This window comes from Jaculus jaculus, chromosome 17 (assembly GCF_020740685.1).
Source record: "Jaculus jaculus isolate mJacJac1 chromosome 17, mJacJac1.mat.Y.cur, whole genome shotgun sequence".
NCBI lineage: Eukaryota > Metazoa > Chordata > Mammalia > Rodentia > Dipodidae > Jaculus > Jaculus jaculus.
Genome location: NC_059118.1, coordinates 3,491,283 through 3,505,986, shown reverse-complemented (window position 1 = coordinate 3,505,986; position 14,704 = coordinate 3,491,283). Strand labels below are relative to the sequence as shown.

Genomic DNA, 14,704 nt, shown 5'->3' with positions numbered 1-14,704 from the left:
AATCGCATTAATTTGCAAAATTAAACAGCTTGCCACCAATAATTCTAAACTTAACTCAAATATAGATATTTCACATAAGTTTATATAATTTATAAATATGGGATTCATATAATTTAGAAGCAAAACAATCACTCAGGCTGGAGAGATGGCTTAGCAGTTAAGGAGCTTGCCTGCCAAGCGTAAGGATTCATGTTCGACTCTCCAGGTCCCACGTAAACCAGATGCACAAGGTGATGCAAGTGCACAAAGTCACACATGTGCACATGTCTACAGCTCAATGACAGTGGCTGGAGGCCCTGGCATGCCAGTTCTCTCTCTCTCCCTCTCTCTCTCTCATTAAAAACAAAATCACTGCTGGGTGTGGTGGCACATGCCTTTAATCCCAGCACTTGGGAGGCAGAGGTAGGAGGATTGCCATGAGTTCGAGGCCACCCTGAGACTACAGAGTGATTTTCAGGTCAGCCTGAGCTAGAGTGAGACCCTACCTCAAAAAATAATCACTAATATTAAATGGCTAATATGCCTACCAAGACCACTGTTTATATATTTTTTTATTTCTCTAATAAAAAAATGCATTCTTGAGCTGGAGAGATGGTTCTGTGGTTAGGTACTTGCCTGCAAAACCTAAGGATCCAGGTTCAATTCCCCAGGACCCACATTAGCTAGATGCACAAGGTGCACATGTGTCTACAGTTTGTTTGCAGTAGCTGAAGGCCCTGGAGCACCTATTCCCCCCCTCCTAAATAAGTAAATAAATAAAATATTTTTTAAAAGCCACCTAACAGACATTTCTGTTAATAGTTAGTGTTAATGGTTAGACTAACATTTCACTATTCCAGATATTTATTAAAAATTACCTACATTTTACAGAGCTCCTAAGAGCCTCCATATGTCTAAAACAAAGCAATTTATCTAAAATGTATAGAACAGTCAGGTGTGGTGGCACATGCCTTTAATCCTAGCACTTGGAAGGGAGACTGGGGTGGGAGGATCACTCTGAGTTCAAGGCCAACCTGAGGCTACAAAGTGAATCCCAGGTCATCCAGGGCTAGAGACACTACCTCGGGAAAAAAAAAAAAGTGTGTAAAATCAGCTTTTTGATACAGTTTAGGTCAAACACTCACAAGCTACAGACTAAACTCCTGTGTTTTGTTCTTTGTTTCCATCTAGCTGACTTTATACTGAACCACAAAGGAATCACCTGAAAACATCTCATAAAGCAAACAGCCCAAAGACCAGAGGTCGCTGGCGATGGAGAAGTCGGCACCCTTTATGATTTCTGGTGCTGTATATACAGGAGATCCTTAGAAAAGAAAAAAGAGAAGAAAAACAAGGACAAAGAATGGCTCAGTTAGACATTTATATTCCTTCAGCACAAATCTGCCTGGCAGAGTGCTGGTGAGGTGAAAAAGTCAGGAGGGAACATCATATGTGAATAAAATGTCATGGGATTTCACATTCTTTAATGTTTTCTAACTGAAGATTACATTTTATAGGAGCTGGAGAGATGGCTCAGCAGTTAAAACAATTGCCTACAAAGCCTAAAGACCTGGGTTAGATGCCCCAGTACCCATGTAAAGCCAGCTGCACAAGATGGCGCATGCATATGGAGTGGTGCATGCATGCAGTTGCTAGAAGCCCTGGTGCACCCATTCTCTCTCTCACTCTCTCTCCCCCCTCTTTCTCTCACTCTCTCAAATAAATAAATAAGTAGGTAAGTAACAGTATTCTGTTCTGATGAGTGGGTGATAAGCCAAGAGCAAGGGCACGATGCGGATGCTGCTGCTGGTTCTCATGCCCAAGCCAGCATCACAGCTGCATGCACACTTCAGACCAGGGATAATGCTATTCCTGCATCCAGAATTCTCCTGGTCATTACAATTTTCCATACAGTATTTGGGGACCATGGTGGTTTGAATCAGATGTCCCCCATAAACTCATGTGTTCTGAATGTTTGGTCCCCAGCTAGTGACAACTTGAGAGACAGAGCCTTGCTGCGGGAGTGTGTTGCTGGGGTGGGCACAGGGGTGTTACTGCGCTCTCCCTTGCTACAGCCCAGCTCACTCCCTTGCTACTTCCTGCCAGCTGCTGTGGAAGCAGTGATGTCCAGCCTCTGCTCATGCCATGTCTTCCCCTGCTCTCAGGAAGCTTCCACTTGGGACTTTAAGCCACAAGAAACCCTTTCCTCCCTTCAGCTGCTTTTGGTCACGTGCTCTGTCCCAGCCATGCAAAGGGAACTTCAACAAGTGACAAAATACAAGTCTGACACCATACTTTCACCCCGTGTGACGGCTGGATGACCCAAGTCTGACACCATACTTTCACCCCATGTGATGGCTGGATGACCCAAGTCTGATATCATACTTTCACCCCATGTGACGGTCCAGGGCCACACACCTTTGACTCTGTTCTTCATGATCTTCTTGGGCACGTTGTCTGTACTATCACCTCCTCCTTCTTCTGCTGCCACCAAAGCAAAGAATTCCTCCAGATTTTCACCTTCCACTTTTGCCAAGCAAAAGTTGCTAAACTTCAATGTGCCAGGCCCTTCCAAGAGTATCTGGGAAAATTTTAAAAAACACCATTGTTTTCAGAAACAAGTTTGGCTCAATTTGCACATCTTCTGGAAGCTCTTGTAAGTGCTCTGGGACCCTCTCAGTGCCAAATGGGGAAAATGTCCCAAGCACTTCAGGTAGCTGTAAGGAGCACCTGAGTCACACAGGCAGAGAGCTATGCCTGGCCTGAGTGTGCTACAGAATCTATAGTCACAAGTTATCTGGTGATTGTTGAAACTGTGCCAGGAAGTGGTACCATGTCTTGGCAAGTCATTTAACAGTTAAGGCAGCAGTTAAGGCACTTGTTGCAAAGTGTTAACAACCCAAGTTCAAGTCCCGAGGACCCACATAAATCCAGATGTACCAAGTGGCATCTGGAGTTGTTGTTTTTTTTTTGGTTTTTTTTGTTTTTTTTTTTTTTTTTTTTTTTGCAGTGCCTGGAGGCCTTGGTGCACTCTGTCTTGTGTCTTTCTCTTTGTAAGTAAATAAATAATTTTAAGTTGCTGAGCAGTTGCAATGGATCTGATAACTTTTCTGTCTTTAGAAGAAACCTGGGGAGTGGGAAGACTGGGGATAAGGTTCAGTGTTTAAAGCACTTGCTGTGTATGCCTAGCAACACAAGCTTGGACCCCTAGAACCCACATAAAGCTGGACACTAACACAAGTGACCACAATTCCAGCTGCTTGCCTATGGTGAGACAGGAGATGGAAAGGGAAGCATCCCAAGAGAGCCTGGTGAGCAGAGCAGTGAACAAGAGGCTCTGCTGCAAACCAAGGTAAAAGACAGTGACTGCCGAGTGTGGCGTGCACACCTTTAATCCCAGCACTCAGGAGGCAGAGATAGGAGGAGCGCTGTGAGTTTGAGGCCAGCCTGAGACTACATAGTGAATTCCAGGTCAGCCTGGGCTACAATGAAACCCTACCTCAAAAAATCAAAAAAAGGGACTGGAGAGATGGCTTAGTGGTTAAGGTGCTTGCCTGTAAAGCCTAAGGACCTGTGTTTGACTCTCCAGATCCCATGTAAGCCAGCTGCACAAAGCTGAGGCAAGTGTAAGGTCACATGTGCCCACTAGGTGGCACAAGTCTGGCATTCAATTGCCATGGCTGAGGCCCTGGTGCGCCAGTTCTCCCCCACACCCACCCACTCCCGTCTCTCTCCCTGTATGACACACTTTCTCTCTCTCTCTAAAAATGGAAAAATATAAATAAATTTTAAAAATAAAATGAAATACAGCTGAATGTGGTGGCAGAGGTAGGAGGATCGCTGTGCATTTGAGGCCATCCTGAAACTACAGAGTAAGTCCCAGGTCAGCCTAGGCTAGAGTGAGACCCTACCTTCGTGGAGAAAAAAAAAAAAAAAAACAGGTGAACTCTAAGATCAGTAAGAGACTCCAGCTCAAATAAGAAAGGGCAGAGGATGAAGTAACCACCCATGGTTCCTCTCCAGCCAACACAGGCAGCGCATCCACCAGATGAAGCACATGGAGGGCTGTGTGGCACAGACGTGGGCATATGCCACCCACACACAAAGAAAAAAGACTGTTGCAGAAAGCTTAAGCAAGCAGCTCTACATAGGTACTACATATATTTCCTTAGTTTAAAAAGTACCTTTGAGAAAAGCACTCTGGATTAAGAAATTAAGACTCATAAATTACCTTCCCAGGAGAAATGTCACAAAAAACAATGCCAAGTTTATGGAGATGATGCAACCCCTTAATCAGGTCAACCCCAAACTCTCTGACAACATCTTCGGGGAGGTTCTCGTCTTGAGCAATAACCGTTTCTAAGGAACCACCTAGGAGAAATTGATTAAAGTCATCCATTATCACCCGCCAACAGCAGAGGACAGGACTGGAAAATGATCAAGATAGGGTGGCAGGGAGGGATGCGCACAGGTGGGGCCCAGCGATGCAAGCGTTACAACTGATGCTGCCCAGGGCGGCTCCATTCACAGGCTCTCACACACTCACCTGTGCACAGCTCCACGACCATCCAGAGGTGGTTGCTGGTCTCGTACCATTCGTGAAAAGTTACGATATTCTTGTGTTTAATTTCATGGGTGAGACGGACCTATAAAAACATACAACATGGGGCTGGGGAGCTGGCTCAGAGGTTAAAGATGCTCAGCTCCCCAGTACCTACATAAAGCCGGCGGGAAAAGTGGTGCTGGTGCAAGCATCTGGTGTTCATTTGCAATAGCAAAAGACCCTGGCACAGCCATACACACGCACACTCATGCAATTTAGTTAATTAAGTAGTAATTTTTAAAAAACCACAGGGGCTGGAGAGATGGCTTAGCAGTTAAGGTGCCTGCCTGCAAAGCCAAAGGACCCAGGTTAGATTCCCCAGGACTACGTAAGCCAGATACACAAGGCAGCACATTTATCTGGAGTTAATTTGCAGTGGCTGAATGCCCTGGCGTGCCTTCTCTCCCCCTCTCTCTCCCTCCCTCCCTCTCTCTCTCTCTCTCTCTCTCTCTCTCTGTGTGTGTGTGTGTGTGTGTGTGTGTGTGTGTGTGTGTCTCTGTCTCTCTCTCTCTCTCTCTGTCTCCTTATTTCTCTCTCAAAATAAATAAATAAAATAAAAAACACACAGCATTCACTCTTAAGCAAAGAGTTCTTAAATATTTGTTCCTAAGAAACACCCAAATGTAACTAAAGAAACAGATGAGGGCTGGAGAGATGGATTAGTGGTTAAGATGCTTGCCTGCAAAGCCTAAGGACCCAGGTTTAATTCCCCAGGATATACATAAACCAGATGCACAAAGGAGCCACACACATCTGGAGTTCATTTGCAGTGGCTACAGGCCCTGGTACACCCATTCTCTCTATCTGCCTATTTATCTCTCTTTATTTAATAAAATAAATAAGTAAATAAAATATTAAAGACAGTGCTGGAAGGATTGCTTAGCAGTTAAGGAGCTAGCCTGCAAACCCAAAAGACCCAGGTTCAATTCCCCAGGTCCCATGTAAGCCAAACGTAGAAGGTGGTGCATGCGTCTGGAGTTTGTTTAAAGTGGCTAGAGGCCCTGCAGCACCCACTCACGTGCTCGCTCTCTCTCTCTCTCTCTCTCGCCCTCTCATAAGTAAATAAAATAAATAAACTTTTTTAAAAACATATATTAAAGACAGATGAGAAACCACAGAATTCATTTAAAGGTACTAGAAACAATAATTATGGGGCTGGAGAGATTGGTCAGCAGTTAAAATACTTTCCATACAAGCATGAGAACCTGCATTCACATTCCCAGCACCCATATAAAATATAAGGTATAGTGGTTTATGCCAGTAACCCCAAAACTAGGGGAGGCAGAAACAAGAGGATCCCAAGGGCTTGCTAATTACCTAGTCTAGCTGAATCAGTGAAGTCAAGGTTCATTGAGATAATCCATCTCAAAATAAATAAATAAATAAAAGATGGAGAAAGACTGAGGAAGACACCCAACATCAACCTCTGGCCTCAACATGCATGCGGATACATGTACATGAGCATACACACACAAGAACAGACATGCATGCATGCACACCATACACACACACACATAAGAAGTGATGACTATGAAGACTGGTTACATGAACAAATGCTAATGATGTATGACTTTAAAACATAACATATATTCATGCGAACACAAACTGCAAAAGAATGATCTGGGCTGGACAGATGACTCGGCAGTTAAAGGAACTTACTTGCAAAGCCTGACTACCTGGGTTTGATTTTTTAATAACCACATAAAGCCAGATGCACAAAGTGGCACATGCATCTGAAATTCGTTTTCAGCAGCAGAAGGTTCTGGCATACCCATTCTCTCCCTCGTTCTTTCTTTCTCTTTCCATCATTCCATCAAGTAGATAAATAAATACTTTTTTTAAAAAGAATTATTTACATAGGTACCAAAAGTATGCACCAAATAGCTGCTTCTGGTGGTGGCTATCCCTTGACTTTGTGAATCATTGCATCCAACAAACCCACTGGAAGTTGGAAATGTCATAATTAAAAATACATTTATAGGCTGGAGAGATGGCTTAGTGGTTAAGTGTTTGCATATGAAGCCTAAGGACCCTGGTTCAATGCTCAATTCCCCAGGACCCACATAAGCCAGATACACAAGGGGGTACATACATCTGGAGTTCATATGCAGTGGCTGGAGGCCCTGGTGCACCTATTCTCTCTTTCTCTCACCCCCTCTTTTCTCTCTCTCTCTTTTTCTCTCTTGCCCCCTCTTCCTCTGTCTGCCTGTCGCTCTCTAATAAATAAAAATACACAATTTTTTAAAAACTGCATTTACTAGGACTGGAGAGATAGCTTAGTGGTTAATGCACTTGCCTGGGAAGACTAAGAACTTATGTTCGAATCTCCAAGACTCACATAAGCCAGAAGTACAGTGATGCAAGCGCACAATGTCATACATCTGGAGTTCATTTGCAGTGGCTAAAGGCCCTGGCGAACCCATTCTCTCTCTGTCTTTCTTTCTCTCCCTCTCTCTCTCCCTCCCTCTCAAATATTTTTTTAATGCATTTGCTATACCTAATCTACAAACATATCTTAATCATGCTTACCTTACAACTGCTCACAACTCCAGGTAAATTTCATGATAAACTGTCACATATCTCACACACACACAGAGCACCCTGAGACTACAGAGTGAATTCCAGGTCAGCCTGAGCTAGAGAGAGACCCTACCTTAAGAAACCAAAAAATTAAAAATAAAAATAAAAAACAACCAAATAAGAAATAAGTAGACAAATTGGACTGGTGGTCACATATAGAAAATGTGGTATTTGATACCATGTGATCAATGGCTTCTGTTGCATGTTTACTTTTGTTAGTGATTGGTAATAATTTATGTTTGGAGTACTGGGAGTCAAATCCAAGGCCTTGCACATACCAGGCAAGTATTCTGACCCAGTCCTCAGTTGTTCTGTTCGTTTGGGTTTTGCTTGGTTCTTTGGAGGGTAGGGTCTCACTCTAGCCCCGGCTGGCCTGGAATTGACTATGTAGTCTCAGGGCAGCCTCCAACTCACGAGGTGATCCACCTACCTCTCCCTCCCAAGTGCTGGGATTAAAGCCGTGCGCCACCATACACAGACCCACGGTTTTGTGAGAAAGCCTCTAATGCCATGCAGCCTGGACTGGACTTGAAGTCTCCAACCTCATCCTGCCTCTGTCTCGAGTGCGGTGATGACCTGCATGTGCCACCACGCCCATTCTGCCACCATTCCTGGTCACAGCTGTGTCTCTCAGGAGAACGCTTGACTTACCCAGTTCGTTATTTCAGGCCTTTTGCACTTCTCGGTACAAAGAATGGCTACAAAATTGATTGTTCCCTTCCGGCGCCCTTTGTAGACAACAGTCTTGCTTCCTCTGCCAATCTCCTCATACAGAATGAAGTTTTCCATGTCTGCGATGTTTTCTCATGTGTAGTGGAATACCACCTCTAGTTCCTAAAAAGTAAATAAAAATGGCACTGAAAAATGCAAGCTGACCGAACCATTGTTTAGCATCGGGTATTCAATACATAAATAAACCTGATGATTTCATGAACTCATAGGTTCTACCTACCACTGTTTGAGGGTAGTGTTTTTCTTTTTATAGAATGCACAGCACTGAAGAGAAGACAGGTAAATAATCCACAAACCAGCAATCAACTTCCTACTGACAAGACCTTAACCAAAAAAGTGAAAATAGACCTGGGCATGGTAGCGCACACCTTTCATCCCAGCACTCGGGAGGCAGAGATGCAGCTGTGAGTTTGAGGCCACCCTGAGGCTACACAGTGAATTCCAGGTCAGCCTGGGCTAAAGCAGAACCATTTTATAATAAACATGGAATGGCAATTGTAGAGATCAGTTACTCCATATTGTATAAAACAGTGGCTTTCAGATTCTTCCTTCCCCTAAGTAACTCTGTACAAAGAACATAGCAATTTACTCCATTTTGACTGCGATTGTTGAGGCAGAATGAGTTGGCATCTTGTTTGTACAAATAAACAACCACGATCTGTCCAGCACAAGCCATGGTGCCACAGGCTGATGATGAATCATTTCTTTAAGCAAATCTTTTACCCCATACAAAATCAACACAAGGGTTAGAGTGGGGGCTCAGCAATTAAAGGCACTTGCTGGCAAAGCTTCACAGCCCGGGTTCCACTCCCCAGCACCCACATCAAGCCTGATGCACAAAGTACTGCTTGTGTCTGGAAATTGTATGTATTGGCCACATATGTGGACCTGGTTTCAGATCCCTGGTACAGGGCATAGGGGCATGTACCAGGCACCTGTACACCCAGCTCTGGGGAGGCTAAGACGGGTGGAACCCCAAGGCTTTCTTGTCAGCTTGTCTAGGCCAATCAGTGAGCTCCAGGTTTAGTGAGAGACCAAATTAACATAAGGTGGAGAGCAGGAGAGTCAACACTGAGCTCTGGCCTCCACACACATATACCACAAATATACAAATATATATATATATATATATATGCATACACACACACACACACACACACACACACATATCCATCCATCCATCCACTGGAGTTTTACTCAGCTGTAAGGTAGAGTGAAATGATGTCATTTGTAGGAAAATGGGTGGAAATGAAGATCAAGTTGTTAAGTGAAATAAGTCAGTATCAGAAAAGCAAATATCCCATTTCCTCTCATATGCGAAATACAGATTTAAATACATACACATGAAAGCAGAAGGGAAACGGCGGGAAGGGGAAGAAGTCTAACAGTAGAGAGGAGGCAGGAACCGGAGAGAGTAATGGAGGGGAACAGAAAGGCACAATCTAGCATGTTTCTTCCATGCAGAATCTAGATTTCCATGTAGGTGCAAGCTAGGAGGATAGCTCAGTCAGTAAAGTACTTCCCGCCCAAGCCTGAGAAGCTGAATCCCCAGAACACAGGTTAAGAAAAGAAGAAAAAAAAAAAAGCAGGAGAGGAGCGGTGGTGCGTGCTGATAAGCCCAGGACTGGGTACAAAGAGACAGACATGAATCCCTGGGGCTTGTCGGTCAATCTAACCTACTTGGTGAGTTTCAGGTCACTGAGATCCTGTCTCATGAAAACGTGAACAGGGTCTGGGAAGATGGCTTAACAGTTTGGTACCATGCACACTCACACATACATACAAATATGTATACATGTGCAAATAAATAATTTTAAAAAGAGATGGGCAGCAAGGAGAGATGGCTCTGTGATTAAAGGCTCCTGCTTGCAAAGCCTGACAGCCTAAGTTTAATTTCCTAGTACCTACATAAAGCCAGGTGCACAAGTGCCATGTGTATCTGGAGTCGGTTTGCAGTGGCAGGAGGCCCTAGAATACTGGTTCTATTCTCATTCTCTCTCTCTCCAAATAAATAAATGAAATCTTAAAAAATAAAATACAATGAAATAAAAAGAGATGGGCAACATTCCTGAGGATAACACCCCAAATTATCCTTGGCCTCTACACACATGCACACACAAAAATAAGCCCAAAAAAATAAATTACCTATCAAACTTGAAATTCCCTAATACAAACATACATATATATATATATATATATATATATATATATATATATAATGTATATGTATATATGTATATATATATATGTGTGTGTATATATACATACATACATACATACATACATACATATATATATATCTTTCCCTAGTACAAAGACATTCTCCATTAAAGGCCCATGTATTTATGTATAGAGAGACAGGCCCGTAATCCTAGATGGAGAGGCTGAGGCAAGAGAATCAAAAGTTCAAGGCCAGCCTTGGCAACTTAGTGAGTGTCTCAAAATACAAAGTTAGCTGAGCATGGTGGTGCACACCTTTAACTACAGCACTGGGTCACAGAGGTAGGAGGATTGCTTTAAGTTGAGGCCAGCTTGGTAACTACAGAGTGAGTTCTAGGTCAGCCTGGGCTAGAGTGAGACCCTACCTGGGAAAAAGAAGAAAAGGAAAGGAAAGGAAAAAGAAAAGCCAAAAGAGCACTAAGGATGTAGCTCAGTGGTAGAGCATGAGGCCCTGGATTCATTCCTCAGCACTCCATAAAAATATCTGTAGCTGGTGTGCTACAGGAGATCTACCCACACAGGACTAGGGAAGCTGAGGCAGGAGGACTGCCACCCCTCTAACACATGGGCTACAAAGCAACACCTTAGTCTCAACCCTCCTCACCCAACTACCCCCAAACGTCTGTACCTTCTTACCTGTAAAATAAAACTCAACTACTGAAAACTCAATAAAGCAAGTAATTACAAGGGGGCTATTATGGTAATTGCCACCAAGGGCAGGAAGCAGCACCTTGTCAGCCACTCAGGAAGCTCCTGTGTGAGAGCACCCTAACCGCGTCATTCTGCTCCCCAAAAGTACCAGTTGCCTGACTTTCACAGTCTGAGCTGCCTTGGTTTCTTTCTGATATCCTCACCCAGTGTGCTTTCTCAGACAGCAGACTTTAGTCTCCCTCACTTTGTACAAGTGAGATGTGGGGCTGGGGAGATGGCTCAAGTGTGAAAGGCACATGCCTGCAAAGTCTAACTACCTGGGCTTGATTCCCCAGACCCGCGTGAGCAAGTTTGCAGAAGGCCCTGGCGAGCCCATTCTGTCTCTTTTTTCGATGCTTGCCAATAATAAATACTATATTTTTCATACTTAATATTTTTTAATAAAAAGTGTAGCCAGGCATGGCAGCACACTCCTTTAACCCCAGCACTGGACAGGCACAGGTAGAAGGATGGCCAAGAGCTAGAAGCCACCCTGAAACTACATAGCGAATTCCACGTCAATCTGGGCTACAGCGTCACCCTACTTCAAAAAAAACAAAAAAAGCATGATGCATCTCTGGGTCAGTTTGAATCTAGAGAATGACCTGAGAAACCAGAAGTCAAAGCCAATTACAAATATGCATTCAACCAACTCTGCACAGACTAGGAGGTAGCAACACACAGGAGCGGCGTTATCCCTTCACAGAAACGAGGGACCGCCTCGCCTGCAGTGCCGGCGTCCTCCGGAGAGTGGACAGAAGTGCACATCCCGAGTGCATGCAGCCCTGGACAGACAGAAAATCAGAAATGCCGCATCCTCCGGGAAGTGGACAGAAATGCACATCCCGAGTGCATGCAGCCCTGGACAGACAGAAAATCAGAAGTGCCGCGTCCTCCGGGAAGTGGACAGAGCTACACATCCCGAGTGTATGCAGCCCTGGACAGACAGAAAATCAGAAGTGCCGCGTCCTCCGGGGAGTGGACAGAGCTACACATCCCAAGTGTATGCAGCCCTGCACAGACAGAAAATCAGAAGTGCCGCGTCCTCTGGGGAGTGGACAGAGCTACACATCCCGAGTGTATGCAGCCCTGGACAGACAGAAAATCAGAAGTGCCGCGTCCTCCGGGGAGTGGACAGAAGTGCACGTCCCGAGTGCATGCAGCCCTGGACAGACAAAAAGTCAAAAGTGCCGCGTCCTCCGGGGAGTGTACAGAAGTGCACGTCCTGAGTGCATGCAGCCCTGGACAGACAGAAAGTCAAAAGTGCCACGTCCTCCGGGGAATGGGCAGAAGTGCACATCCCGAGTGCATGCGGCCCTGGACAGACAGAAAGTCAAAAGTGCCGCGTCCTCCGGGGAGTGGACAGAAGTGCACATCCGGGTGCATGCAGCCCTGGACAGACATTAAGTCAAAAGTGCCGCGTCCTCCAGGGAGTGGCCAGAAGTGCACATCCCAGGTTCATGCAGTCCTGGACAGACAGAAAACCAGAAGTGCCGCGTCCTCCGGGGAGTGGACAGAAGTGCACGTTCCGGGTTCATGCAGCCCGGACAGACAGAAAGTCAAATGTGCCGCGTCCTCCGGGGAGTGGACAGAGCTGCACGTTCCGGGTTCATGCAGCCCTGGACAGACATTAAGTCAAAAGTGCCGCGTCCTCCGGGGAGTGGACAGAAGTGCACGTCCCGCGTGCATGAAGCCCTGGACAGACAGAAAATCAGAAGTGCCGCGTCCTCCGGGGAGTGGACAGAAGTGCACATCCCAGGTTCATGCAGTCCTGGACAGACAGAAAGTCAAAAGTGCCGCGTCCTCCGGGGAGTGGACAGAAGCGCACGTTCCGGGTTCATGCAGCCCGGGACGGAGAGAAGCAGAAGCCCGGCGCTCAGGGCGGTGACTGGGCGGCTAGCACGCGGACGCTCGCGGGCAGCGCGGACGCTGCCAGCCGTCCCTCCAGCCCCATGTCCTGGGCACCCAGGTCCCGGAGGAGTCGCCCGAGTGCCCGGAGCCGAAGCGGGCGCTGAGGGCCGGGGCAAGGGGGTCCTGGAGGACGGGGCGGGCCCCTCCCTCCCCAGCAGCCCGTCCCCGATCCGGGGGTCACTCGGAGCCGCCCGCGCGGCCAGCGAAGCCGCAGCCGCCACCCACCTGGACGACGTGCGAGACGCGCCCGGGAACCGACGACGCCGGACTCGCGAGCGGAAGCTGGTCGGACCCGCGGGGACCGCGCCCCTCGCGTTTACGGGCGCCCAGCCCGTCCCCATGGCAACCTGCCGAACGCGGGAAAGGCTCGGGGGCGCTGATTGGTTGGCATCTCGCCGGAAGTGGCGTCGCCCGCCCCGGTTCCCCGGCCGAGCGAGCTGAGGAGCGGGATTTGTGGTGGCAGCGTGAGAACTTCCTGGCTCGGCGTCCCGGGCGTTTGGGATGTGTTGAGCGGGGGTAAACTATCCCGTCTCCACGGCAACCGAAGGACGCTGGGAGCAGAGCAAGGCGCTGGCTGGCTGAGGGCTTCGGCTCTCATTGGCTGCATCCCGGAAGTGAGGAGCCAGAGTGCCCCGCCCTTCAAGCTTTGGACCGCGCACCGCTTCCAGGGTGATGCCCGCCAGCCAGGGCTGGGGAAAGGGTAGGCACAGCCGACTCACAAGAGCAGTGCCCGGGTTGACAGGTCCAACTCCCTTCCCTTCGGTCATCCCGTCTCCATGGCAACGTGCAGACTGCCCGAAGGATGATGAACTGAGTGTTCCTTGTGCCCACACACACACACACCACATCACATCACATATACCACCCCCCAAAGAAAATCAAGTCAAATGTAAACATTAAAACAGGAGGAATGGGCTGGATAGGAGCCTCGTCTGCTCAAGGCAGTTGCTTGCAGAGTCCAACGGCCTGGCTTCGACGCCTCAGTACCCACATGAAGTCAGATGCACAAGGTGGTTGCAAGCGTCTGGAGTTTCTAGTGGCCGGAGGCCCGGGCGTGCGCATTCATATTCTCTCTCCCGCCCCCTCTTGCCCTCTCCCTGTCCTCCTCGTTCTTACTTTTGTTCTCTGCTTGCAAATCAATAATATCAACCAAAGCCAACCACACCAAATGTGACTCTCAGACACTACCTCCAGCTCTTTCTTTCTTCTTATCTCTTCTACCCAGGACAGAACTCTTCCCCTCTCTCTGTCTTGCCTTAGTTGGAAAATTGTACGTCCCAACTGTCACCTGGGGCAGCCGCTGAGTTATCTGTCAGTTGTCTAAGGCCATACCACCCTGAACTGCAAAAGATTTCCTTTGAATTATCTGTCAATCACCTTCCACTAGACAGAGAATCTTTCCTCATCTATTAAGGAGTTTTCTCTCGCTTTTGATTTGTACCTTTAGCAAGTGTGGTATGAATGTAAAATGCTCACCCTCCCCAGAGCCTCATGTACTGGAATACTTAATCCCCATTTGCAGGACTGTTTGAGAAGGCTGCGGAGCCTCTGGCAGGTGGAGCCTTGCTGGAGGAGGTGTGTTGCTGGGAGTGGGCCGTGGGGCAGCACTCAACTGCTCTGGCTACTTTCTCCCTGCCATCGTGGAGAGGTGGTGCCTCACTCTGTGGCCGGGCCCTGCTTTCCCTGACATGATGAAAATCCCATTCCAAACTACAAGCTGGAGGTAAGGCCTTCCCTTCCACGTGCTGCTTCTGGCCGTGTGTTTTGTCTCAAAACGAGAAGAGAACCTCTACAGTAAGCCCAAGAATCTGCAGATTGTTTGGATTTTGACTTTTCTTTTACAAATCCAGGCCAAGCAAAGAGACTAGTCTCTGTGAAAAGTCTCTGAAGGGGGAGGGAAGAGGCACACTGGCCTTGTCCAGAATAAAACTTAGTTTTCTTTTCTTTCCTGACATATAGGTAACACAGCAGGGAAGATTCGTATAACAT

The 14,704-nt window shown here is 47.0% G+C and overlaps 1 protein-coding gene across 3 annotated transcripts in view; it reads right to left on the bottom strand.

Moving 5' to 3' along the window:
• Ulk4 (unc-51 like kinase 4) overlaps window positions 1-13,044 on the bottom strand; it is a 345,903-nt gene extending 332,859 nt beyond the window's left edge. For all 3 annotated transcript variants that reach the window (XM_045136900.1, XM_045136901.1, XM_045136902.1), the window contains exons 1-6: window positions 12,941-13,044; window positions 7,814-7,996; window positions 4,526-4,625; window positions 4,211-4,350; window positions 2,398-2,560; window positions 1,202-1,303 (exon numbers count right to left, since the gene is read on the bottom strand). In XM_045136900.1, coding sequence (XP_044992835.1) covers window positions 1,202-1,303; window positions 2,398-2,560; window positions 4,211-4,350; window positions 4,526-4,625; window positions 7,814-7,951 — 643 coding nt within the window. In that variant the 5' untranslated portion in view covers window positions 7,952-7,996; window positions 12,941-13,044. The remainder of the gene's footprint in view (window positions 1-1,201; window positions 1,304-2,397; window positions 2,561-4,210; window positions 4,351-4,525; window positions 4,626-7,813; window positions 7,997-12,940) is intronic.
• Between the last annotated feature and the right edge of the window lie 1,660 nt (window positions 13,045-14,704).